The sequence below is a fragment of the Trachurus japonicus genome, chromosome 13, assembly GCF_045865225.1.
Source record: "Trachurus japonicus isolate A0001 chromosome 13, Traja_1.0".
NCBI classification, from domain to species: domain Eukaryota; kingdom Metazoa; phylum Chordata; class Actinopteri; order Carangiformes; family Carangidae; genus Trachurus; species Trachurus japonicus.
This window is the reverse complement of record NC_140919.1, coordinates 8973625-9000886: the sequence shown is the minus strand read 5'-3', so window position 1 is coordinate 9000886 and position 27262 is coordinate 8973625. Positions and strand designations below refer to the sequence as shown.

Below are 27262 nucleotides of genomic sequence, written 5' to 3'. Positions count from 1 at the left end.
AAAAAAGATATGAGGGTTAATATAATACATCCATGGGGTGAGTAGAAAATTAGTGAAATTTGAATTTTGGGTGAACTATCCCTTTAATATTATTATCAAACTCTTAAAGCTTAGTAACTTCCCATTAATTTGCGTCATTACTAACTAAATATTTATAACTTACCATAATGAACTCATAACTTCAAAGTCAACATTATTACTGTATCTGACATAGATAAATGAAATGAAAAATTGAACAACTGATGTAAATTTGTAGATAAAATAAGTTGATATTAACAAACCTTTATGTAAAGTCTATTTTTATGACTCAGTGACATAAATATTAACATTTAACCTGATAACTTTACGTGAAATATAATCGTCCTTCTCCCTGTCCTTACTGTTATTGTTGTGGTGGGCGGGGCTTCGCTGGCTGTGCGCTGTGCTGATTGGCCCGTTTCCTTGATTGACACGTCCACGAGCCAATCACTGACGCCTGCGCTGTGCTCCGTTGCTCCGTGACGACACGACGTCTGTTTATAACGGTCATATTAACTAATATAAAAAGCAGCGACAGAGGAGGAGCGACAGGTAAAAACTAAACCCGTTATAACTTGTCTGTCACCGTGTGTCACTTTATTAACTCCACCAGGTATTATGATGATGTTAGCTTTAGCTGTAGCTTCAGCTGCTGTTTCCACTGCTGCTGTCCGTTAGCGCTGTTAGCTACGAAGCTAACTGTAGCTCTGCAGTGATAACAGTTATAAAAACGTTATATAATAGTACGTTATAACAGTTAACATCTCTGCTCTTGATAACGACTGTTGAACGACAGATTGTTTATTAATAAGAAACAGTGTTAAACTTGTACAAACACATGATAACAGACGTTAACTGTAATGGTTTATGCTCTGTTAGCTTCTGATAGCCTCAGTGCTCAAACAGCACTGAGGCTGGCTAACAAACTCTGGCTAATGTTGTTTCAAATCAAACCAACCTTTATTTATAAACAGAATAGAATAGAAAGTACTTTATTAATCATTTGCAGGAAGAATAAAACATATATATAACAATTAGGAGAATAAAAATAACTGAGTCTAGTAACACATAGGCTATTTACAGTAATTCAGATAGATAGATAGATAGATAGATAGATAGATAGACTTTATTGATCCCAAGCTGGGAAATTACAGTGCAGCAGCAGCATTACACAGACACACAGTGACGATAACAACATATAGTATAAGAATATAAAGAATAAGAATATAAAGAACAAACTATACATAATAAAATAGTAAAATATAAAGAACAAACTTTACATAATAAAATAGTAAATATAAAGAACAAACTATACATAATAAAATAGAAATAGCAAATAAAATAAAATGTGTACAAAATATACAACAATAAATTGGCAGCGTTGACTTTAGTGCAAAGTAGAAAATGTGCAATGTGTGTAACTGTGTGTAGAAAAATAAAGTGCGTAGAGACTGTAAGTCATAACCAGAGTTTTTTAGCTGTTATTATACAGTGTGATGGCATGTGGCAGGAAAGATTTCCTGTATCTGTCCCTTCGTCAGCGGAGGATGATGCAATGTAATGTAATGTACAAGTCAGGGCTCTAACATTTGAGACAAGTACATTTTGCAACCAGTTTTCTTTTTTAAACAAGTAAGTTTAAGTTAAGTGCTTTATGGTTGAGGGCCCCACTGAGGAAACACTGGAGCTGTAAACTGAAAGTAGCAGAAATGAAATTAAAAATATTCAAATGAAGTGCTACATGATAGATTTAAAAAACAAAAACACAGTAAAAGACTAAGACTAGCATACAAGCACCAGTAAAAAACAAAACAAAAAAGCTAAGAAAGGCATTAGAACTTAGATAAAACACTTAATAACAATAAAATATCAGTAGTCTATTAAATATTAGTTAAAACCTGATTTTGACACATGTTTGGACCTTAAAGGACAATTCCAGGCGAATTCAACTCAGGGGTGTATTTTCATATCATTTTAGGTCTAAAATAATGAATCTGAAGATTTTCAGTTTAATCGCTCCTGTTTTGCGGTAGCTGCGTCTGTCCCCGCATCGCCACGGCAGCAATGAATGGGAGTGGATGTAAGTTCCGCTGTTTAGGCTGTTTCCAGCCCTCAAAGCCGCAATTTTTTTCCACAGACAGCGTCAGATGGTTACTCAAACATGCACCGAGAAGTTTATTTACTTCAAGCAAGCCGACATGTTTGTAAAACTAGATCTAATTCAAAGTCTCCCGGAGTCTCGCGCGAGCCCGAAGTTGCAGTGCTGGTGTATTCAGGCGCAGTCGGAGCTACCGCTTGTGTCATAAACACAGGAATATCAACTCTTTACTTGCTTGAAGTGTACATTTTTTTCCACATACAGCGTCAGGTGGCTACTCAAAGATGCGCCGAGAAGTTTTTTTTACTTGACGCAAGTCAAGAGTTGATATTCCTGTGTTTATGACACAAACGGTAGCTTTCCTACTGCACCTGAACACACCGAGCACGGCAACTGGGTCTCGCGCGAGACTCCGGGAGACTTTGAATTAGATCTAGTTTTACAAACATGTCGGCTTGCTTGAAGTAAATAAACTTCTCGGTGCATGTTTGAGTAGCCATCTGATGCTGTCTGTGGAAAGAAATTGCGGCTTTGAGGGATGGAAACAGCCTAAACAGCGGAACTTACATCCACTCCCATTCATTGCTGCCGTCAGATTCATTCTTTTAGACCTAAAATGATATGAAAATACACCCCTGACTGAGTTGAATTCGCCTGGAATTGTCCTTTAATAAGCCGGTGCCAGAGGAGCTCCGGTTTGGGGCAGTTCTGAAGGATAAGAGCAGCTCGAGACTATTTAAAAACCATTAAAATAACATTAAAATCTGAACAGTTCCAGGTGCGACAGCGGTGTTTAAGGTGGAGCTGTCCCTCTGTGTCCAGGATGTCCCGGGAGCAGCTCGTGGTCCAGCGGGCTCGGAAGTCCTTCCAGACCGGCAGCACCAAGCCTCTGGAGTTCAGACGGCACCAGCTGCGTTGTCTGCTCCGCTTCCTGGCCGAGAGGAAGAAGGACATCGCCGACTCTGTGAAGAAGGACCTGGGCAAGGTGGGTCAACCACGAGTCCAGGCTGGGAGTCCAGGGATATTATGGGATGTTGTCAGGGCAGGGGGGGTTAAGGGAACAGGGCGGTGACTCTGCAGCCAGCGGATCCAACATGTAGATAAACATGCAGCACCTACTGATGCTGTATGATTCACAACTCAATCACGAAGCACTGCACAATTCAGTGAGTTTGATTATTGATCAATCAAATAAAATGAAGACCACTTACAAACTGACCTTGTTCACAAGTTCTGTATTTACAACCTTTCAAATAGGGGTGTAATGGTACACAAAAGTCACGGTTCGGTACGTACCTCGGTTCAGGGGTCACGGTTCGGTACGGTTTCGGTACAACAGACACTATTGAATGTAAAACTAAAATCTGTCTTGTGTTATAAAACTAAAGAAATATATATATATAGAATATAAAATTAAAGAAGTGCATTAGGAGTGTTATCATGCCATTCATTAATTCTAGAGGGAAAAAAACTTGCACTTGACAACTGACAACTATTACAAACAAAACAAGAAACTAACATCAATGTTGGTTTACACAGTTAATTTGGGCTAGATGCCGCCACCGCCACCTGGATTGGAGTGAGGACTCGGCTTTTTTTTTTTTTTTTTAAATATTCATTCAGACGTATTCGTCGTGTGACTGTGTGCACCGAACCGTGACCCCCGTACCGTGACGGCACGGGACGAATACATACAGTATACGTTACACCCCTACTTTCAAATGTTTACATTTTCCAGTGCAGGAGCTGGATAATATCTTTACAAACAAAGACGGTTATAGCTTCATTCATTGTCTTTGCCTGAGCGGAGCTGCAGAGCATAGAAAAGCTTTCAATACGTCGCTCACTGCTCTTGGACGTAGCTGCTGCAGCTGACTCCACAGCGGGGGATGCGGGTGGAGGCCTTCACGGTCACACACTGCTGTCGTTTCAGGTGACCAACCCTCACCGCATACGTACATCTGCAGCGCATGTTAATGTAATCTTATTTACGCCCAATTTCCACTGGATCCGTCTCCGCTCAGCAGGGCCGTTGCTAGGAATTCTGGGCCCCCTTAAAGAATACTAAAGTGGGCCCCTCCCCCTAACTTTTCCTTTTTTTTTCTTAGACTACGTATGTATTATTGTTTTTTATTTAGCCTTCTTTGTTTTGATGCTAATGCAGCATTACTCTGCAAAAACTCAAGTATCTTAGCAAGAATATTTGTCTTATTTCTAGTCAAAATGTAATTTCTAGTCAAAATAAATCTCATTCTACTTAAAATAAGACACATCATATTAAAAGCAGCTTGTTTTTAGACACTTTTTACTTCTTTCAAGCAGATTTTCACTTGGAATAAGTAGAAAAAATCTGATAGTGGAGCAAGTTTTTCTTCCTTATTACAAGCACAAAAAACTTACTTTCACTGGCAGATTTTTCTACTTATTGTGAATTTAAGTGAAAATGATCTAAAAACAAGTTCATTTTTAGGTAATGAGTCTTATTTTAAGTGGAAAGAGGTTAGTTTTGACTAGAAATGAGACATTTGGACAAGAAATAAGACAAATATTCTTGGAAAGATGTTGAGTTTTTACAGTGTACTATGAGTATTAGTCAGGGTCTTACGCAGAATAATTCAGTCATACAAAGATTAGACTACTGGGGTTTTTATGGGCCCCACTGGGCGCTGGGCCCCTAGAGTTATCATCACCTTTCTCCCCTATACAACGGCCCTGCCGCTCAGTTACGACTCCGTTGCAAACGCTGCAGCAAGTCGCTCCCATTCAAGTTTCCGATGCGTCTCCGGTCCGTCACAGCTCTGGCATCCAGCAGAACAATGAGATGAGATGATGACATGTTTTGCATTAGAAGATAAAAACTGACCTGATGTGGACCGGACCTGGTTCTGTGTGTGGTCTCGTGGTTTCAGAGCGAACATGGGACGGAGCTGTTTGAGACTCTGGGCTTGGAAGGAGAGATCCAACTGGCCGTGGCGAAGCTGGAGGAGTGGGCGGCTCCTCGGCCCGTGGAGAAGAACCTGCTCACCATCTCGGACGAGGTCTACGTCCAGCCCGAGCCCCTGGGCGTGGTGCTGATCATCGGGGCCTGGAACTACCCCTGGGCCCTCACGCTGCTGCCGCTGGTCGGGGCCATCGCCGCCGGTAACAACAACACACTTCATTAGGAACACTGTCTGTAAACATGTTTCCATCCACATGTTTGTTTTTTTCGCATTAAGCAACATCGAATTAAAAATGCCTTATGGAAACAGTAAAATTCAATTTAAAGGATAATTACCGTTTTTTTTTTACAATCTGGACCGTATTTCTAGCATAAAATATGATCATTTCCTCACCCAGATTAACTTTGGTGTCATTACAAGTCGTTCTGATGAAATTAGATCCAGCCGAGAGCCGCGTATATACGTATAATGCGAGAACACGGGGCACGCAATTAAAGGTTGGGTCTGGAGTTTTGTGCCCAAAAATAAACATTAGACTTGTACAAATGAAATCTGTCTTAATCGTCACCTATGGGCTTCTAGTCCTGTGTGGGGGGGGTTGTGTCTGCCTGTATTTTGGTCTTTTGCTCTGTTTTGTTCAGGTTTTGTTATGCACGTGGACGTTTCTGGATGGAGAGCGAGAGAGTCGCGAGAGAGCATAGATATCTATGGTGAGAGAGTCGGTGTTTTCTCTCCAGCCAATGACGGAGCTCAGATGAAGCTACGTGCAGAGTAGGAGGCTCAGGGCTGCTAGCCGCACTAGCTGTCACTGATGCTACTGAGTCTCTCTCTCTCTCAGCAGCAGCAGTCAGGACCACAAAGAAAAATAAATACAGTCTGAGTGAAGCGCTGGAGCCGCGGACCGATTCCCGACCGTCACCGACACTGGTAACAAGTATTAGGGCCGTTGTAGTGAGCTAGCTCGATGCTAACTTCAGCCAAAGACGGTTTATAAACCAAGACCTTCCATGAGGAGTCAGCTTCCTGTATGATGTCACTAGGCTTCTGCTCGGCCACGCCCCTTTAGGGAGACCAGAGGCAGCATAGAGTGTATTGACTCCAATGGGAAAATTTAACGTGAACACAGATTATGGTCGGGTCTTTTGCCCCACAGTCACTGAAGTACATTTTGGACTCATTTTTCACAAGCCACATCTCTTCTGAACAGTTTGACACAAAAATGGCGATTTTCAGATGGACACATCAGGAGAAAATCCACTTTGTTCACGACCTGTCTCTGTCTCTACGACACACTCTCGCGAGATTTGGCACCGATCTCCTAGGCAACGTCAAACAAACGGCCGCAAACTCCCGTGAAAATGATTTAAATTATTTTTGTCATGCTAAATATGACTGTTAGTAGTGTAAATATGTAATGTTATCATAAGAAAATATAAATATCTCACTTTCATCTACCTACAAATTGTATAAATCCACACACACGTTCACAGACGAGGTGATGACGGTTGGCCACGCCCATTTAGAGAGACAGGAAGTGTAACCATTTCATATCATTGGAGCAGCCGTTCATGGAGTATCTTTCCATTTATTGAATATCTTTGCTTCAGCTAGCGGTTGCAGTTAGCATCCGCCGCTAACACCCGCTCCTCAGTTCACCACAACGGCATAATGGAACAAAACTCCAGACCCTACCTTTAATTTCACCAATATTTTGTTTTGATACACTAGTGCTATTCCCCTCCACTCAAAGATGTGTTCATGCTCTTCAGGAAAAAAGAGACTCTAGTGACACCGTATGTGATTTCAGGTAACGCAGCCGTGATAAAACCGTCTGAGGTCAGCTCCCACACTGCCAAGGTGATAGAGGAGCTCCTCCCCCTCTACCTGGACAAGGTGAGACTCCTCCTCCTCCTCTTCCTCCTCCTCCTCCTCCTCCTCCTCCTCCTCCCCCTCGTCGGTCAGTGTGTTGGTGCAGTGTGATGAGCGCTGACGGTCGGTCTGGGTGCAGGACCTGTACCCGGTGGTGACGGGCGGAGCTTCAGAGACCCAGGAGCTGCTGCGTCAGAGGTTCGACCACGTCTTCTACACAGGAAGCAGCTCGGTGGGGAAGCTGGTGATGGAGGCTGCAGCTCGACACCTCACCCCCGTCACCCTGGAGCTGGGGGGCAAGAGCCCCTGCTACATCGACAGGAACTGTGACATCGCCGTCGCCTGTCGGTCAGTGAGCTCTCTGCACATGAACACACACACAATATCGACTCTTATCTATTGATAAAGTGAATGCCTATCTATCAAACATGCCTCTTCAGCCATAAAGGCATATTAAAGGGATAGTTCATCCAAAACTGAAATTTCACTCATTATCTACCCCCCCTCATGTGGACTAAGGGCTGGGAGAAGTTTCAGAGTCCTCCGTGGCTTCTCTGAGTTACAGGGGGTCTCGGCGTAGCAGTGCATGTCCATATAACGGTTGCAAATGGATACCAACTGTCTTCGTAACAAAAACACACACCAAAAAATATCCAAATACCTCCATGCTGCTCATATGTTATGTCCGTCTTGTATTGAAGCCCCGAAATGTCCCTCAGAAATTTGAATTTTAGGTGAATTATTCTTTTAACTTAATTTCCCTCACTTTAATGGTTTAAAAATCAGGTGCAAAAAATTAAATAAGTATATATTTCAAGCTTGTTTGTAGCGGAAGCTCCTCTTCTGAGACCCCCTGTAACTCAGAGAAGCCACGGAGGACTCTGAAACTTCTCCCAGCCCTTAGTCCACATGAGGGGGAGGAGATAATGAGTGAAATTTCAATTTTGGGTGAACTATCCCTTTAACAGGAAACAAGATCTGCCTATTACTTTTCATAATTTCTTTATTCCGACTACAGATATTCATTCCTATCAAACGAGGCTTAGTCATAACAGCTTATTTTTTACCTTTACTTCTTTACTTATGGAGGCCCTTAAGCTTTGGACTGAATTTAACTTATCACTGAGCTCCATCTCCTCCCATTGCATTTTTAAAAAGAATCTGAAGGAATTTTTACTTTCCACAGGAACCTAATTATCTTTCTCTTAAATATATTTTCTCTGTCATTGTTCTGCTTTTGTCACGTATTTTTTTGCTGTTATTTGTTTCAAGTAGGGCTGGGCGATATGGCAAAAAACGTTATCACGATATGTTTTTCCATATTGATCGATTCTCGATATCGTCTCGATATGTATTTTTTGCTGCCGCTGCCAGTTCAAGCAGCATCCTGACTGAATCCTGAAGAAACCAGAGAATGTGTTCAGTTTGGGAGGATGACATGAGTTCACTTTAGTGTTCATTAAGGGTGGAACAGTTCAATAATCCACAGTTTGATTTGATTTACATTGTTGTTGCTGTTGTTTTCTGTTGTCTTTTTTCTACCATACATCAGCTCTAAAATGTGTCAATCATGAGGCTTTAGTCTTTCTAGTTATTTGAACAGGTTGTAGACAAATATTTAGCTATTTAGCTGCTCTGACACCAGGCTTTATGCCGAGCCCACTCTGATGAATCCAGGTGTGTCTGACTCTGACCTCAGTAGTCACAACAACTGTCAGACACACCTGGATTCATCAGTTTGTCCAATAATGTAAGACAGGAAGGAAAGGAGCCTGTTTGAGCTCAGGAAGTAGTGGAGCTGTGCATAAAGCCTATTTATTGATCTGACTCGGTAACCACGAGCGCAGTTCACGTCAACTCAGGTGATCTGCAGGTTGTTGTTTCACTTCACCGCTCCGACGCGACGCTCCGTGTGTGTGTGCGCGCGGCGCTGACAGAGAGAGAGGGAGGGAGAGAGGCTGTCGGCGCATACTGTGAGTGGATTTGACTCCGCGCGCACTGTCCGCGGACTTTTGCGGTTTCATAGGCAAGCATACAGTATCACATTTGAAACAGATTGAGTCCGCGCGGTCATAAAAATTGAGCTTTGCACGGAAGGGACCGGCGGACGCCCGCTTTGGGTCCTCGTCTGCCTCGAGTGCGCGCGGACATCCGCGGAGTCAAATACGCCGGAGTATGTGGGGGCCTGAGCCTAGCGCATGTTCTTCACACTGTACATGAGCAAACAGACATGTTACCGCAGAATAAACGTCACAAGCAGCTCCGTGTTTCCTCCACTTTCTGACCGTGGTAGGCTATCATCAGGTTGCTCTGACTCCACACTGACAGGCTTCTTTAGCCGGGACAGACGAACTGATGCTCCACACGTTCACAATCGCTTCAGTTGCCATCGGCTCCACCTCCACTCATTTCCTCCCTCTTTTACAACTTTCACTTTATCACAGCTTGGGATCAATAAAGTATATCTATCTATCTATCCATCTTATCCTTCCTCCCTTTAGCTGCAGCAGCTCAAACAAGCTCTGCATGCTCAGGACAGGAGGCGGAGTATCAGACGGAAGTGTGGCCGGCTGCTGTCGCGCATATTTACTTTCATGTGATATCGAGGAATAGGGCCATAGCTTATTATCGAAATCGTTCAAAGATTTATCGCGATCCCGTATCGAGATCGTTATATCGCCCAGCCCTAGTTTCAAGTCCTACCTTGATTCCTGCTGCTATTGATCTTTTGTCTTTTGTTTTTGTTTAGCTCATGTATGTTGTCCGCTTGTCTCTTGTTTTGTATTATTGACGGGGTGGAACCTCGTACTAGTCCGTCTAGGACTTCGTTCCCTCCTCGCGCAGCGTTATACGCTTTTTTTGTCTCCGTGCTAACGGCTAAATCAGATCATTGGTGTCTCATCCTCAGGTCGTTCCTCCGCTCACTCTGAGACGCCTCAGGTGACTGTGTGTTTAAAACTGGTTTCAGGGCTGAAGGTCACGGTCACAGGTGGTGTTTTAATCAGTTACTTCTAGGGATGGGTACCGATTTCTCTACTTTTATTGGTACCGACCGAATTCCCACGGAAGTATCAAGTCACGTGAAGTCAAACGGTACCACATTTCGTTACCTGAATGCACCTTTGCAATTTCGTTTTAAATCACAGACTGAAAAAGAAGAGTTCCCGCACACATGGCCAACTTGCAGAATTTATTGCATTGCAATAACACATGGCCAAGTGTGCAGGAACTCTTCTTTTTCTAATTTGGACTTCACCCTCCGACGCACCTGCCAAAGAAATAGATGTGCGAAGATTTTTGCTTTTTCTGAAATCACAGACTGAAAAACAGTAATTTAAAAATGAAATCACGGACTGTGACAGGAGAATATTGTCACGGCGCCTCAACTCATCACAGCGGTACCGTTCAATTAAAGGGATAGTTCAACATTTTGGCAAATTGGCCCATTGCCATAATCGCTATAGTCATAGCAGTAGGTTCATTACCTTTAATTGTAGGTGTAAGCTATTTTCAGTACGGCGGAGCGCAGCAGCTGGCTGCTCAGAGCTACGCTATGGAGGCTAACGGAATTTCTTGGTTTCCCTCATTAAACTCATCAAATTCAACATCCCAAAACTCCACAGCGCTTTTGTAGACAAGTTGTGACCTGCACAACCACCACGCTATGAGATAATGACGGAACGATACGAAACGGAGCCGTTTTCGAGGTAAATTCATACAAAACCGCTGATGCGCGTTGCGTTCAGGGACAGTTTTTCAGCAAGCAGTCTCCGTATTTACCCTGTATTTACCTCGAAAACGGCTCCGTTTCGTATCGTTCCGTCATTATCTCATAGCGTGGTGGTTGTGCAGGTCACAACTTGTCTACAAAAGCGCTGTGGAGTTTTGGGATGTTGAATTTGATGAGTTTAATGAGGGAAACCAAGAAATTCCGTTAGCCTCCATAGCGTAGCTCTGAGCAGCCAGCTGCTGCGCTCCGCCGTACTGAAAATAGCTTACACCTACAATTAAAGGTAACGAACCTACTGCTATGACTATAGCGATTATGGCAATGGGCCAATTTGCCAAAATGTTGAACTATCCCTTTAAGTCCTCGTCACGTAATGAGAGCACATCTAAACGAGGACGAAGTCTCCTCTCGTCAATACGTGAATATTCTCCGGTACCGTTTCTCATCGCAGTCCGCACTCTGCAGAGTTTGTGCTGCTCCTCAGTTTCATTTGTTTTTTATTTGACATAGTTTCACAAATAACTTTCTGATGGCTGTAGGAGTCTCTCCATGTTTCTCCTTCCGCCACGGTAAAAAAGGAACGTTTACATTCTTTCATTGAACAACACATAAAATACTCTGAGGAGTTGTGATGTTGTTGAGAAGTAAACATTCAAATTTCAGAAGTTTTGAATATTTAAAAAAAAAAAAAAAAAAAAAACTTAAAGCAGAAGTAAGCGATCCGGTGGTTTTGTCTAACTTCCTGTCAGCCGATGGAGTTAGCAGTCCCCGCCCTCGTCCCTACGTCACCACATTCACGCGCATCCCTTGGCTGCACACACAGAGAGGACCGCCCCTTTATGCCGTTCTCTCTCCTCATTGGATAAAGGTTGTAGGATACAAGGAAAGTTTTCTCCTCGGCTTACAGCAGAGCAGAGTGACTGACAGACCCGTGTTTCAGACCAAACACTCTATATAAGTGATTGCTGTCGGAAGATAGAACTATTTAAGACTTATATTAACACAAATATTCTGCTTACTTCTGCTTTAAGTTACCACATACACACAAAAAGTACTGTTGTATACTGAGTTTCAGTACCGTATCAGTTCAAATGTGAAAGGTTCCCATCCCTAGTTACTTCACCTGGGTGTTGTGTCAAGTCATGTGACCCGGTCTGTTTGTGTAAAGAGCAGCTTCGCTCAGAGACAGGAAGTGATGTCACTTTATTCTCTTTCTCTCTCTCCTCCTTCTTCTCCTCCTCCTGCTGCTGCAGCCGCATCACGTGGGGGAAGTTTGTGAACTGCGGTCAGACGTGCATCGCTCCAGACTACGTCCTGTGTGAACCGTCCATCCAGGGACAAGTGGTGGAGGAGATGAAGAAGAGCATCAAGGTGTGGAGACGATCTCAGTCTGAGGTTGTGTCCGAAATCACCCCCTACTCACTATATAGTGACTGAATCTATCCCACAATTCACCGCGAAATGTAGTGAACATCCGATGGTCACTAACCGGAGCAAGATATCCCATCATGCATTGCGGTCACGGATGGCCGTTACCACACCAGCCCAGAGCGACCGGTGTAGCTACCAAATAAATGCAGTAGTGCAGCAGCCTCAATAAATGTGTCCGGGCTGCCAGAGTTGTCTTCCACAGACTCCCAAAACAAACGTCGGAGCAAATTTCCTAACAAGCTTTATAAACTGACCACAGACTCTGGATAGCGAGGCTAATTTCTGTTAGCCCGTCTATGAGGTTTTACATTATACGTTAGCATTAAGCTAGCAGACTTTAAATGCTTAGTTGTGACACTGGCTGTGTGTGTTTTGAACGTTGTTTCAAACTATGTGGGTTTGACTGAACATCTTTGATGCTTTACTCCTCTTTTCATGTTGGTACCTACCATGGATGTATCCATGGTTGGATGTATCCATGATGTATCCATGGTACCTACTCCGGCCGTTACGATCGCGGTCGGAACGTTTTAATTACGTGACGTAGCCTAATAATTAACTGTGCGGCGTAGTAGTGTCCGAAAGTGTTTTTTTATTTGACCAGTGAGTCCACTACATAGTCCACTATATTGAATTCACTATATAGTGAGTAGGGAGGAGGGAATGAGTGAGTGATTTCGGACACAGCCTGAGTCTGTACGAGTTGAAGGAACTTTATTATGACACTGTTTCTTCAGTTTTATTTTGGTAGAGGCAGTGACAGGAAGTGGTTGTGTTGATCTGTGGACCGATCTGGTGAAAGAACCGTGACTTTGTCTGATTCTGTTTGACGTCTCTCAGGAGTTTTACACCGAGAATCCAAAAACCTTCGAGGACTACGGACGCATCATCAACCAGCGACACTTCAGGAGAGTGATGTCACTGATGGAGGGAAGCACGGTGGCTGTGGGCGGAGACAGCGACGAGGCGCAGTGCTACATCGGTGAGTCTGAGCACATCTGTACTGTCTGAACACATCTGTACTGTCCGAAAACATCTGTACTGTCTGAACACATCTGTACTGTCTTAAAACATCTGCATCGTCTGAACACATCTGTACCGTCTGAACACATCTGCACCTTCTTAAAACATCTGCATCGTCTGAACACATCTGTACTGTCTGAAAACATCTGCACCTTCTTAAAACATCTGTACTGTCTGAACACATCTGTACTGTCTGAGCACATCTGTACTGTCTGAGCACATCTGCACCTTCTTAAAACATCTGCATCGTCTGAACATATCTGCACCGTCTGAACACATCTGCACCATCTTAAAACATCTGCACCATCTGAACACATCTGCATCGTCCGAACACATCTGCACCGTCTTAAAACATCTGCTCCGTCCGAACACATCTGCACCGTCCGAACACATCTGCACCATCTTAAAACATCTGCACCGTCTTAAAACATCTGCTCCGTCCGAACACATCTGCACCGTCCGAACACATCTGCACCGTCCAAACACATCTGCACCGTCCGATCACATGTGCTCATCCTAACACATCTGCACCATTTGAACACATCTGCACCTTCTCAAAACATCTGCACCATTTGAACACATCTGCACCTTCTGAACACATCTGCACCATCTGAACACATCTGCATCGTCTGAACACATCTGCACCTTCTTAAAACATCTGCAACATCTGAACACATCTGCACCATCTGAACACATCTGCACCTTCTGAACACATCTGCACCATCTGAACACATCTGCATCGTCCGAACACATCTGCACCTTCTTAAAACATCTGCACCGTCCAAACACATCTGTACTGTCTGAACACATCTGCACCGTCTGAACACATCTGCACCGTCTCAAACACATCTGCATTGTATGAACACATCTGCACCATCTTAAAACATCTGCTCCGTCTGAACACATCTGCACCGTCTGAACACATCTGCACCGTCTCAAACACATCTGCATTGTATGAACACATCTGCACCATCTTAAAACATCTGCTCCGTCTGAACACATCTGCACCATCCAAACACACAGGGGTAGACAATAAGGGAAATTTGCCACTGGCCCTCCGGGCCAGTGGCTTTTGAAGATCACTGGCCCCACCATTCTAACCACTGGCCCAGGACAATAGGTATCGATCCCCATATTAACGAAAAACAACATATCCCAGCCAATTCCTGCGGTCTCGCCATCGAGGCTGATTCTGATACTTTCTGATACCATTACTAGTCAATTTCCAACATTCTTGATACTTATTCAATACCACGATCTTGTAGTTTCTTGAGATTTTGGGGGATTATTTTGTTATATGTATTTTAGTGATTATGTATGAGTTGGTATATTTGTGTTTAATTTTTGTATGTTGTTATTTATTTGAGTCTGAAGATTTATATCCTGTATCAGATATTTTTCATTCAATTTCATTAAAGAAGGTCAAAAAAAGTGCTTTTAAATTCATCAGGCTACTTTATTTAATAAATAAATAACTGTTTCACATATTTAGCCTCCACTGTGGTTTAACAATGAAGTAAAAACAGAGTTAAAATGGTAAATATGCCTCAACACAAACATGAAGTTATGTAGTCATTACTTTTATCCTCCAAGTAGTTCAGTGATATAACTGTTGTTCTCATTCATTCACGTTTAGGCTGTTTCCACAGATTGGTGCAAAACTGACTCATTGTTTCATTTTCAGCTCAGTTTTGCGTTTACACACGTTTTTTTGTTGTTGTTATTATGGTCTAAATGTCACGTGACGTGCCACCGCTGTGGCGCACACCGAACAGCTGGCGCCCCAGCGCGAGCTCTGGCCCGTGTGCAGGGTGTCCGCGGGGTTTTAAAAAGTATTAAAAAGTGATAAATCAAAAAAGCAAAATTTAATGGCCTTAAAAAGTGATAAATTTGGTCCAAAGGTATTAATTTTAAAGAATAGGTATTATTTTTTTTCTTTTGGACAATGACTGGTTTTATTTTGATGAAATAGCGTAATAAAATAAATAAAGCATTACTTGCTTGCGCCGCTACTTCAAAAAAAAGGAATGATATTGACGTCATATCAATTCATTGTATTAATTGGCCGCTAGAAATCTAAAATCGTCTTCGCGCGCATAGTTGTCAGGCGGATAGAAGTGCTAGTGAATCTCTTCGGATTTTAGTGTGTGGCAAAACGTTTCGAATATGGGAAAATGCAAGTTTGCAGAAGACTTAAATTGAGATGACAGGCGCCTTGATGTAGCCTATGTGTGTGTCAATGTAGATGCACGTCACGCGCCGCACATCCGATGTGCTCTTTTTTCATGCATTCGCGGCTCACAGCTCCATGAACCTTCTACCGCCAGCCCGGTGTTTAGTCGGACCGGGTCCGGGTCTGCTCCGTTTGAAAGGGCAGGAAGCCCCGAAGCGCTACAGATACAGACACCTGCAGCAGCTGCAGCTTCTACTGAGAGCTGAGGTCAGATGGAACGCACGTGAGACACAGACCGACGGTGCAGATGTGCGGACATTGTTGAAACTTTTCACACTGATGTAAAAAAAAACAAACATATATATGGCCTACCACTGTGTTCTGTGACGGTAGAGACAGAACCAGGTATTTATTTAAAGAGTTAGTGAGGTGAGTTGGGTGAGGGAGGGAGGTGAGGAAGGAAGGAGCGAGGCAAACTGGGTGAGGGAGGGAGGTGGAGTGAGGTGAGTGAGTGAGGGGGGGGGGGGGGGGGGCAGGTGAGGGTGGGATCAGGGGAGAGAGGCTGGTGATTGAGAAAGGCATGATAAGATATTTTATTTTTGATCAAATGTTCCTGATGACTTATGGATGATGCCCTGTTGTGCAACCGAGTCTCCTGGGTAATGGTAATGATGTAAGTAAGTCTTGGATGATAAAATCTATGTACATGTCATAAAATCTTTCTGATTGATACTTGGTGCAACTCGATGTCGTGGTGGTATTAAAAAAAATCTGAAGGTAGTGAAAAAAGGTATTAAATGGTAGTAAATTGACTCAAAGATTTGTGTATATACCCTGGTGTGTAACGTTCGCGTCGGTCCCGACAGGACTCGACCCGACGCGCTGAGGAGGAGGAGGGAAGTTTCATGGTTAAGAAAAAGGTTTTTATCGGTTCTTGTGACGACCTTCTATCAGCAGCAGTGAGTGAGCTGGAGCTGCAGCTGCAGCTGCTTGCAGGTGGTGCTGCCGTGCCAGGGCACAGCGCTGGCTGCGCACAGAAAGTAGATGTCTCTGTCGTTGATCGGGTCGGGATCTCTTAGCACTAATTACCGAGACGATTTGACAGTTATCATTTCAAACCACAGGGATTTAATGTGAAATTAGATTTATTTATTTACTTGTTATATTTTTTTCAAGGCATTATTTTCACTGGCCCCACCGGGCCAGTGTTTGGAGCGTTCTGGTGGCCCTGACGGTTTGAAAAGTACGTCCGGGCCACCGGGCCATTTATATTGTCGACCCCTGACACATCTGTACCGTCTGAACACATCTGCATCGTCTGAAAACATCTGTATCATCCGAACACATCTGCATCGTCTGAAAACATCTGCATCATCCGAACACATCTGCATCGTCTGAAAACATCTGCATCATCCGAACACATCTGCATCGTCTGAAAACATCTGTACCGTCTGAACACATCTGCATCGTCTGAACACATCTGCACCTTCTTAAAACATCTGCATCATCTGAACACATCTGTACCGTCTGAACACATCTGCACCATTTGAACACATCTGCACCATCCAAACACATCTGTACCGTCCAAACACATCTGTACTGTCCGAAAACATCTGCATCGTCTGAACACATCTGCACCGCCTGAACACATCTGCACCATCCAAACACATCTGTACCGTCTGAACACATCTGCACCATCCAAACACATCTGTACCGTCCAAACACATCTGTACTGTCCGAAAACATCTGCATCGTCTGAACACATCTGCACCGCCTGAACACATCTGCACCGTCCGAACACATCTGCACCGTCCGAACACATCTGCACCGTCCAAACACATCTGCACCGTCCAATCACATGTGCTCATCCTAACACATCTGCACCATTTGAACACATCTGCACCTTCTCAAAACATCTGCACCATCTGAACACATCTGCACCATCCAAACACATCTGTACCGTCCAAACACATCTGTACTGTCCGAAAACATCTGTACCGTCCAAACACATCTGCACCGTCTGAACACATCTGTACCGTCTGAACACATCTGCACCGTCTGAACACATCTGCACCATCTGAACACATCTGCACCATCCAAACACATCTGTACCGTCCAAACACATCTGTACTGTCCGAAAACATCTGCATCGTCTGAACACATCTGCACCGCCTGAACACATCTGCACCGTCCGAACACATCTGTACCGTCCGAACACATCTGCACCGTCCGAACACATCTGCACCGTCCAATCACATGTGCTCATCCTAACACATCTGCACCATTTGAACACATCTGCACCTTCTCAAAACATCTGCACCATTTGAACACATCTGCACCGTCTGAACACATCTGTACCGTCTGAACACATCTGCACCGTCTGAACACATCTGCACCTTCTTAAAACATCTGCACCATTTGAACACATCTGCACCGTCTGAACACATCTGCACCATCTGAACACATCTGCATTGTATGAACACATCTGCACCGTCTGAACACATCTGCACCATCCAAACACATCTGCATCGTCCAAACACATCTGCGACGTCTGAACACATCTGCACCGTCTGAACACATCTGCATTGTATGAACACATCTGCACCGTCCGAACACATCTGCACCGTCCGAACACATCTGCATCGTCTGTACACATCTGCACCGTCCAAACACATCTGCATCGTCTGTACACATCTGCACCGTCTGAGAACATCTGCACCGCCTGCTGTGTCTTCACACTGAGTATAAGCTGTGAACAGATGTTGACAGATGTTGAAAGATGTGAACAGATGTTGACAGATGTGAACAGATGTTGACAGATGTGAACAGATGTTGACAGATGTTGACAGATGTTGACAGATGTTGACAGATGTTGCCCCGTGCAGCCCCCACCGTGCTGCAGGACGTGAGCAGAGACTCCCCGCTGATGAGGGAGGAGATCTTCGGGCCGCTGCTGCCGGTCGTCACGGTGAGCGGCGTGGACGAGGCCATCCAGTTCATCAACGAGAGGGAGAAGCCGCTGGTCGTCTACGTCTTCTCCAACAACAACAAGGTGAGAAGACCAGCCCCCCCCCCCCCTCCCCCCCCCCTGCCCCTCCCCATCCCTCCCCCTCCTCAGGTAAACACTCAGCTGACCTGTGTGTCTCACTTCCTGTCCCTCTGCTCTGACCCCCACCCCCCCCTCTGATGACCAGCTGATCAAACGTGTCATCGCTGAGACGTCCAGCGGCGCTCTGCTGGCCAACGACTGTCTGGTCCACTTCACCGTCAACACTTTGCCCTTCGGAGGAGTCGGTGAGTGTCTTTGTGGCCTCTAACCCCCCCCCCTGTTAGAGCCATTTTGTATATTACACATAAGGTGACCGAATCTCCTTGTTGTTTACATTCTACTTCCGGGTAGAAAACCAGCACGTAATGTGAATGAGATCAATAGTAACGAATGAGAGTTTAGCTATATATCATATTTTTCATGCCCTATCACCGTTTAGACAAATCTGAAATGATTGAAGAAACATTACTACTATTTCTGTGTGTGTGTTTTGTGTTGCTATGTGTTGTATTTATTCAGTTTGGGGGAATCACAGTGTCTAGAAAGCATCAGTGGCTCAGCTGACAGGGGCAGCCAACGGTAGCTAAGCTAACGGTAGCTAAGCTAACAGCAGCAGCTAAGCTAACAGCAGGACGTCAGCTGTTAAAACCCTCCCGTTGTGGGACACGACATGAAACTACTCCAGTTAGCTCAGTCATGTTGGAACTCAGATATCCGCTGGAGGAAATATTTTTTCATGGAGCGTTTATTGAGTCACTGAGTTATTAAAGTTAAACAGGTAGCTAACCGTTAGCCCGGCTAATCTATGATAACCATGACTAATGACAAAAATGTGCACACGTAAATAGTAATGTTTGTCCAATCATTGGTTTTATAAACTTTACAAACATCAGATTAGTCTAAACAGCGATATAGTGACATGAAAAAGTAGATACATATAGCGAAACTCTCGTCCGTCACTATTGTTCGAATGCTGGTTTTCTACCCGGAAGTAGTTGTAAACAAGGCGATTCGTCCTATAAGAGTGCCTATTAGTTAATAACAACTGCTCTCTTCTTATTGGCTGAGACGTGCGTAACGTGATGTATGTGTACTTAGGTTCAGTTATGATTATGGAGGCGAGGAGAGCACGCTAGTTTTTGACCGTGCTAATCGTGCTAATGATTATTGCCTGATTTTGGATTGCTACACAGTTTTTTATTTTTTGTTGTAACTTGAAGAAAGGTTTCAATAAACCCTCGTGAGAAAGAAGAACTGTGGAGTTTTTGTGGCTAAAGACACGCGTCAACTACATGCTCGCGCTCCATAGTTTAGTGTGTGTTTAAAACAGTAAAAAGAGATGGAGCCACACTTACACCCCCCTTAAAGGATAATTACAGTTTTTTACATTCTGGACTCTTATTTCTAGCATAAAATACGATCATTTCCTCACCCAGATAACTTTGGTGTCATTACGAGTCGTTGTGATGAAATTATCTCCAGCCGAGAGCCGCGTATATCCGTATAATGGAGTCTACAGGGCAGCAGAATGCAGCCTCTAAATAACACATTATCTGCAGAGAAACTCCTTCATTTCACCAATATTTAGTTCTGATAGGCTAGTGCTATTCCCCTCTGAGTCCGGGGTTAGCTGTTATCAACATCCGGGGTCTGTAGGTTGACCCACTGACCTCTGACCTGGATGATGTCATCTCTGAGCGCCGCCCGGATCATTCTGATAATAATCATTCTGCTTCGGCATTCGGGTCTATTTTTATCTCAACTAGCCGGAGCTTTAGTGAGTCCAGGTTGAGGAGAGGAAGCCTGTGGAAGCTGAACTTCATCCAGCTGCTCATTTGGTTTTGACAAGTCGGAAACACGCAGAAACGAACCGTAGCATTAGCATTAGCAACAAGCAGCGCCGGGCAGCAGTCGAAGATGACATCATCCAGGTCAGAGGTCAGTAGGTCAACCTACAGACCCCGGATGTTGATAACAGCTAACCCCGGACTCAGAGGGGAATAGCACTAGCCTATCAGAACTAAATATTGGTGAAATGAAGGAGTTTCTCTGCAGATAATGTGTTATTTATGCTAGAAATAAGGTCCAGATTGTAAAAAACGGTAATTATCCTTTAAAATATGAGCAAGCACTAACCCCCACCCCCTCTCCCCTCAGGAAACAGCGGGATGGGCTGTTACCGCGGCCGCCACAGCTTCGACCGGCTCAGCCACCTGCGCAGCTGCCTGATCAAGCAGCTGAAGCTGGAGGGGGTGAACAGCATGAGGTACCCCCCCCACACCGCCAAGAAGCTCGGCTGGGCCCGGTTCTTCCTGCTCAAGCAGGTCAACGTGGGTCGACTGCGGCGCATGACGCTGCTCGCCGCTCTGGCCGGGCTCGCTGCGTTCGTCATTCAGGTAAATACAGAGTTTATGAAGGTAGATGTTTGTGTTAAAGCTCCATACAGTATAAAGGTAGATGTTTGTGTTAAAGCTCCATACAGTATAAAGGTAGATGTTTGTGTTAAAGCTCCATACAGTATAAAGGTAGATGTTTGTATTAAAGCTCCATACAGTATAAAGGTAGATGTTTGTATTAAAGCTCCATACAGTATAAAGGTAGATGTTTGTATTAAAGCTCCATACAGTATAAAGGTAGATGTTTGTGTTAAAGCTCCATACAGTATAAAGGTAGATGTTTGTGTTAAAGCTCCATACAGTATAAAGGTAGATGTCCATGTGTAGTGTGATTATAAAGCAGCTCTAGGTTCTATATTAATACTGTGAAAGTATCAAAGCCTCAGTCCACAGAGAAATGCACACAGCCTGTATTCAGAAACTGAGCCTTAAAACCAGCCGTCAGGACTTCCTGTCACTTTGTGATGTCACAACAAAGCCCCGCCCCCTCACCACCTGGACACACCATCAATACTTTGCAGTATTCGATCTCTCTGAGTGTTTTATTCTGAAATCTGCTCTATTTTGCCGTTCTGCCACTTTAGAAAACAGTCAGCCAATCAGAAGAGAGACTCAGAGCCTCCTCCTCTCTTCTGATTGGCTGACACCGACCTGTTGTTACTAGAGCTCCAGAGAGAAGCTAAAGGAGAGAGGAGATGGAAAACTACACGGAGATGGTTTTTAGATCTTCTCATGGATTAGCCCTTCAAAATAAAAGACAGCAGAAGACGAAAACATGGCGCTTTAATAAATTAACATTAACATAAATTAGAAATGTATTTTATTTTGAAATCATCACTTTTCAGTCTTTCTAAACTCTGATTTCAAAGGATAATGTTAATGTTAAGCTCCGCCCCCACAGTGACCGGGGACTGATGACATCACGCTCACCTCCACAGCTGGAGCCTGATGCTTTGCAGAGCAGCTGTGTTGTGTTCACGTGCGTCCGCTAACAGTGGGTCTTTTCAGCGACGACTCATTTTCCCATGATGAGCAGATACGAGTTCTCCTCCACGCTCCACATACCCACAATCCCACAGGGCCCCGCCCCCTCGCACAACAATGGCTTTGTCCCCCGTTCGGACAAAGCTTCCTGTTGTCCAGGACCCCTGATCTGCCCCCCCGCCCCCAGCCTGTAATTACCCATCATGCCTCACTGTCCTCTGGTAAATACTAAATGCCCCCCTTTGTTGTTATGTCTGTCCACCACCCCCCCCCTGTCTCTGTTGACGTTGTTGTTTCTCCTGCAGAGGTTCCTGAGACCGGTCTGAGCCAGATCGGGGTCTGGACCAGGACCAGGACCAGGACCCCCGCCCCTCCTGACATGACACAGTTGTGATTAACTGGTCCACATCGTTTCACCCCCTAGACACCTGTGACTCGGTCCTACGGTGGCCCCCGAAGTCCAAAAACTCAAAACAAGCTGCAGAAAACAGCCTGACAAGCTGTTTTGACCCCTCGCGGCCACCGTAGACCTCTCTCTCTTCATAAGCTGCTGCTAATAAAGTTTTTACTGTTTTATAAAAAAAAAAATGTTTTAATTGTTATTATTATTTAACCTGGTCAGAGATGATTTTACTTTAATGAAATCCTGAGTATGTCCGATGTTATGGTTTGGACGTTGTTGCGGTAACACTAACTCCTCCCACTCCCACTCCACTGTTTCAACTCTGATGATGATGATTATATTTTATTATTTCTGCCATTAAACACAAAACAAAGTGTTGATTATGATTCTTTGTCTCATTATCTCAGTTTATTAACACACACACACACACACACACACACACAGACCTCAGGCTGTAAAACATTATGTGTGTGTGTGTTTGTGTGTGGGAGGCGGATCTACTGTTATGAAGGCTCTCAGTGTGTGTGTGTGTGTGTGTGTGTGTGTGTGTGTGTGTGTGTGTGTGTGTGTGTGTGTGTGTGTGTGTGTGTGTGTGTGTGTGTGTGTGTGTGCGCGTGTGTGTGTCCGTCACGGTGACCGAGCCTCGAGCCCCCCGGTAAACTGAGCCCAGATCAGCGACACTGATGCGCGTGGGAGAGGCGTTCAGGGACCCGGGGAGCGTGTCGGACACCTGAACCGCTCTGGGATCAGCAGATCGCCGCCGGACGGACCAGTGTTGTTGCTGCTGCTGCTGCTGCTGCTGCTGCACGGAGGTTAACCCGACTGCGACGTCTCTGGATCGATACATCGATGATTGGACCGTCGATCGACAGCTGATTGAATCTGAACCGACGACGACGAAGTAAGAAACAAACAAACAAACAAACATCGGATTTAACTCGTTTATTAGCTTTAATGATCAACAGCTGCAGCCGCGGACCTCAGCTCCAGATGTTTTATTATTTTTAACATCAACAGACAGAATTTCTTCATTTAAGAGTTGGTGATTATACAAAAGTTGTGTTTCAGTTTTTAAAGCTGTAATTCGTTTTTTGTAATTTTATTTACTGACAGCTATAATACAACACAAGAATTAGACTGTTGTGGGTTTTAAATCTTTATTTCTTATGTGTAATTTTCTATATAGAGACAGTGTGTCACATATTTATGTATTTCTGTCAGTCTCTGGTTTCAAACCAACAGATCTGTTTGTTTTTTTTATTTTTGTTTTATATTTATTCAGTATTTACAGTGAATTAACAGTGTCTCAGTCCCAGTGACCTGCTTCACTGTTTTATTGCCCCCGTCATGACGCGTCATGATGACGCTGTGATTGACAGGCGTCCTGCTGCGCTGTGATTGGCTGTTGATACAGTTTGTTAAATATTCACAGATACAGTCAGGAAGTAAAAGTCTGTTTTGTTTTTTTCCCCAAAACATGTTGGATGTTGTTTTTCTTTTTTGTTGTAAATGTAAAGGAGGCGTCAGTGACACCTGGTGGTGGAGCTGTAGATTACAACTGTCAGGACAGGGCATGGTTTGGTTTAGTTTGGTAGTTTGGTTTGTTTTGATTTGGTTTAGTTTACTTTGGTAGTTTAGTTTAGTTGGTCTAGTTCAGTTTAGTTGGTTCAGTTTAGTTTAGTTTAGTTGGTTCAGTTTAGTTTAGTTTAGTTGGTTCAGTTCAGTTTAGTTTAGTTGGTTTAGTTAAGTTCAGTTTAGTTGGTTCAGTTCAGTTTAGTTTAGTTGGTTCAGTTCAGTTTAGTTGGTTTAGTTTAGTTTAGTTCAGTTCAGTTCAGTTCAATTTAGTTTAGTTCAGTTTAGTTGGTTCAGTTTAGTTTAGTTGGTTTAGTTAAGTTCAGTTTAGTTGGTTCAGTTTAGTTGGTTTAGTTTAGTTCAGTTCAGTTTAGTTTGGTAGTTTAGTTTAGTTTAGTTAAGTTAAGTAAAAAATACACAAGTATAAATCAATAAACAAAAAATGTTATTTCTGTTTTATTTATTTATTCACCTCATTTTTACATAGATTTTTATTTTTCTCAAATGACAAAAACAAAACAACTATTGTTTTAGTGGCTCAGGACAACATAAAATGTTCATGACCTTTGACCTTTGACCGGTACTATCAGAGTTTGAAAAGAAAGAAGAGTGAAAACGTTTGCGAGCCAGCTGTGTGAGGTTCACGCCTGCTGTCCGACCCCCAGATGGAGCGACAGGCGGTGCTCAGGGCGCGCGAGGCCTTCGCCAGCGGCCGCACGCGACCTCTGGAGTTCAGGCTGCAGCAGCTGGAGGCTCTGCAGAGGATGATCAGGGAGAAGGAGACGGAGATCAGCACGGCGCTCAAACAGGACATCAACCGGGTGAGACACACACACACACACACACACACACACACACACACACACACACACTCACAGTCACAGTCACAGTCAGACAGGTGTGTAGCTGACAGCGCTGTGGGCTCTTCAGTGGGGCAGATAAGCTCATATATGGAAAGTATTGTGCATTTTATGACTTAAAGGGACAACGAGGAGTTTCTATTTGGTTATAAAAAAGTCTCACGTTAATGTGGATGAATCTACGTTACCCACACTTGTTAATGGCTCCATTTTCGATAAATATATGGTTTTGTCTCTATCGTTATTTTGTTATTATTAGTGGTGGTGGAAATGCTGGGCGAGCCGACCAGCGTTTCTTTACTTTAAGTTTCGCGGACGCTCATGAGAATAACGCCGCTGAATCGCTGTTTATGGTGGGAACTACGACGGTATCTGATCGTCTTCAAACCTCTGACTTTAATTCTTGATGAATGAAAACATGAGTCTGTCTTGCGCCGGTCGAAGAATTCTACGTTGCGGCGGAGGCTCATAAATGTAGAGTGAAAACGCTTCGCTTTTCCAAAACTCCTCGTTGTCCCTTTAAGCTAGCCTAGAAATCTAGCTGCACCCTAGCGGCAGCAGATCTCTTTGCTCCGTAGGTGGGTCTAGAAACGAGCCATAGGAACTTTTTGAGTCTCGAACACCGTTTGTGTTGACCAATCACAGCGCTCTATCTGTTTAGAGAGTCGTTGGGTGGGCTTAACGTGATGACGACATACATTTTAATTGGCTTGTCAGGCTAACGTCATCCTGCTCTTTGCTCTGATTGGTCGTAGCGCTACCCTATTGGTGCAGAGGCAGTTTGAAAGACAGCCTTCATCCCGCCCCCTGGATTGAGCCGAGGTCTACCGGTCGTTACCAGACTAGACATTAATGATGTAGTCTGGCTTGTCAGGCTAGACTATCTAACATCTACATACCCCAAGGTTTGATTTCAGACGTGGAACCACTTTGGCGGCTGACCCTTGGTGACCTTTAGGGGTCTTTGACCTCAGCACTGCATTTTTCCACATTATTTTCCATTGGAAACCTATGAAAATCTGGGAAGTAAATCATTACCAAGACATTTCCTCACCATTGTGTTTAGGAAGGTGTGTAATATCATGTAATAAAATGTTGAAATTCAACTCCAGTGGGAAACCCCCTAAAAAACTACTCAAAGTTGGGGTAGTTATATTATATTGAGTATTTAGTAGTAATATGTGACACAATCTCTGCCATGCTAAGGAATGGCTTCTCTGTAATACATTATATTGGTGCTGGTGATGAACAGGAAACAGTTTTTTTCCACTAAGGAGTGTTTTGGGTGTAAAACTAATATTTGCGATCAACTCAGAATCATGAAAAACCCCTAGTTTGACCCCTCACAAGATACTTAAGGCCAAATTTAACATTTCAGAATTTTCAAAAAGTCTGGTTAGGGGTACCCCAACTTTGAGTAGTTTTTTAGGGGGTGACCTTTAGGCACTGCATTTTTCCACATTACTCTCCATAGGAAACCTATGAAAATCTGGGAAGTAAATCATTACCAATACATTTCCTCACCATTGTGTTTAGGAAGGTGTGTAATATCATGTAATAAAATGTTGAAATTCAACTCCAGTGGGAAACCCCCTAAAAAACTACTCAAAGTTGGGGTACCCGTAACCAGATTTTTTGAAAATTCCAAAATGTTAAATTTGGCCTTAAGTATCTATATGAGGGGTCAAACTAGGGGTTTTTCATGATCGCAAACATTAGTTTTACACCCAAAACCCTCCTTAGTGGAAAAAACTGTTTCCTGTTCATCACCACCACCAATATAATGTATTACAGAGAAGCCATTCCTTAGCATGGCAGAGGTTGTGTCACATATTACTACTAAATACTCAATATAATATAACTTATATATTACGGGTACCCCAACTTTGAGTCGTTTTTTAGGGGGTTTCCCACTGGAGTTGAATTTCAACATTTTATTACATGATATTACACACCTTCCTAAACACAATGGTGAAGAAATGTCTTGGTAATGATTTACTTCCCAGATTTTCATCGGTTTCAAATGGAGAATAATGTGGAAAAATGCAATGGTGAGGTCAAAGACCCCTAAAGGTCAAGTGGTTCCACGTCTGAAATCAAACCTTGGGGCATGTAGATGTAGTTTCATGCTTTAATTAGTTTGCTTCTCTGCCCCGCTGCTTCAGAGTCAGTACGACACTCCGCTGCTGGAGCTGATCGGCATCGAGAACGAGATCCGGTTGGCGGTGGAGAAGCTGGCGCAGTGGGCGGAGCCTCGGCACGTGGAGCGGAGCGTCCTCACCATCTCGGACGAGGTCTACGTCCGGCCCGAGCCCCTGGGCGTGGTGCTCATCATCGGGGCCTGGAACTACCCCTGGGCCCTCACGCTGCTGCCGCTGGTCGGGGCCATCGCCGCCGGTAGAGGACCACACACACACACACGGTTACACACACACACGGTTACACACACACACAGTTACACACACACACACGGTTACACACACACACAGTTACACACACCTTTGTTTACCTGAGCTCCGGCTGAGGGGCGGAGTCATGTCGAGGTCACAGCAGCTTATCAAGGTCCATAAACTAATTTTTAATACTTTATTGCAAGGTTTCTCACCTTCACAAACATAGTCATAATCATTTCATTTTCTTAAAATAAACAGACAAACATATATGCAAACTGGTACTTCCCAAATGAGGATTAAAAAAAAAAAGGATAAATAAGT

The 27262-nt window shown here is 43.9% G+C and overlaps 2 protein-coding genes across 3 annotated transcripts in view; both read left to right on the top strand.

Annotated features, from left to right (window-relative positions):
* Positions 1–484: 484 nt before the first annotated feature.
* On the top strand, positions 485–22504 carry LOC146975400 (aldehyde dehydrogenase family 3 member A2-like). Of its 2 annotated transcripts, none has more exons than XM_085794793.1 (11): positions 485–570; positions 2939–3101; positions 5026–5257; positions 6866–6951; positions 7067–7275; positions 11911–12028; positions 12929–13070; positions 18170–18336; positions 18479–18578; positions 20491–20729; positions 22019–22504. In XM_085794793.1, exons 2-11 carry the CDS (start codon positions 2940–2942, stop codon positions 22037–22039), a joined length of 1476 nt encoding a protein of 491 aa, XP_085650919.1. In that variant the 5' UTR covers positions 485–570; position 2939; the 3' UTR covers positions 22040–22504. The 2 variants fall into 2 exon arrangements, with proteins under 2 accessions (XP_085650919.1, XP_085650918.1); XM_085794792.1 differs by having other exon boundaries at positions 489–570; positions 2889–3101.
* A 386-nt stretch (positions 22505–22890) lies between these two features.
* Positions 22891–27262, top strand: part of LOC146975399 (aldehyde dehydrogenase, dimeric NADP-preferring-like) — a 15774-nt gene continuing 11402 nt past the window's right edge. The window contains exons 1-3 of the mRNA XM_085794790.1: positions 22891–23017; positions 24354–24509; positions 26714–26945. Of these exons, the coding sequence (XP_085650916.1) occupies positions 24354–24509; positions 26714–26945 (388 nt within the window). The 5' untranslated portion in view covers positions 22891–23017. The remainder of the gene's footprint in view (positions 23018–24353; positions 24510–26713; positions 26946–27262) is intronic.

What these genes read in the sequence shown, in the direction of transcription:
- LOC146975400 (XM_085794793.1), top strand. Translation starts at nt 2,940, where the DNA reads ATGTCCCGGGAGCAGCTCGTGGTCCAGCGGGCTCGGAAGTCCTTCCAG. An exon ending in CGAGGCGCAGTGCTACATCG is followed by an intron (nt 13,071 to 18,169) that starts GTGAGTCTGAGC and finishes TGCCCCGTGCAG; the next exon opens with CCCCCACCGTGCTGCAGGAC. An exon ending in TTTGCCCTTCGGAGGAGTCG is followed by an intron (nt 18,579 to 20,490) that starts GTGAGTGTCTTT and finishes CTCTCCCCTCAG; the next exon opens with GAAACAGCGGGATGGGCTGT.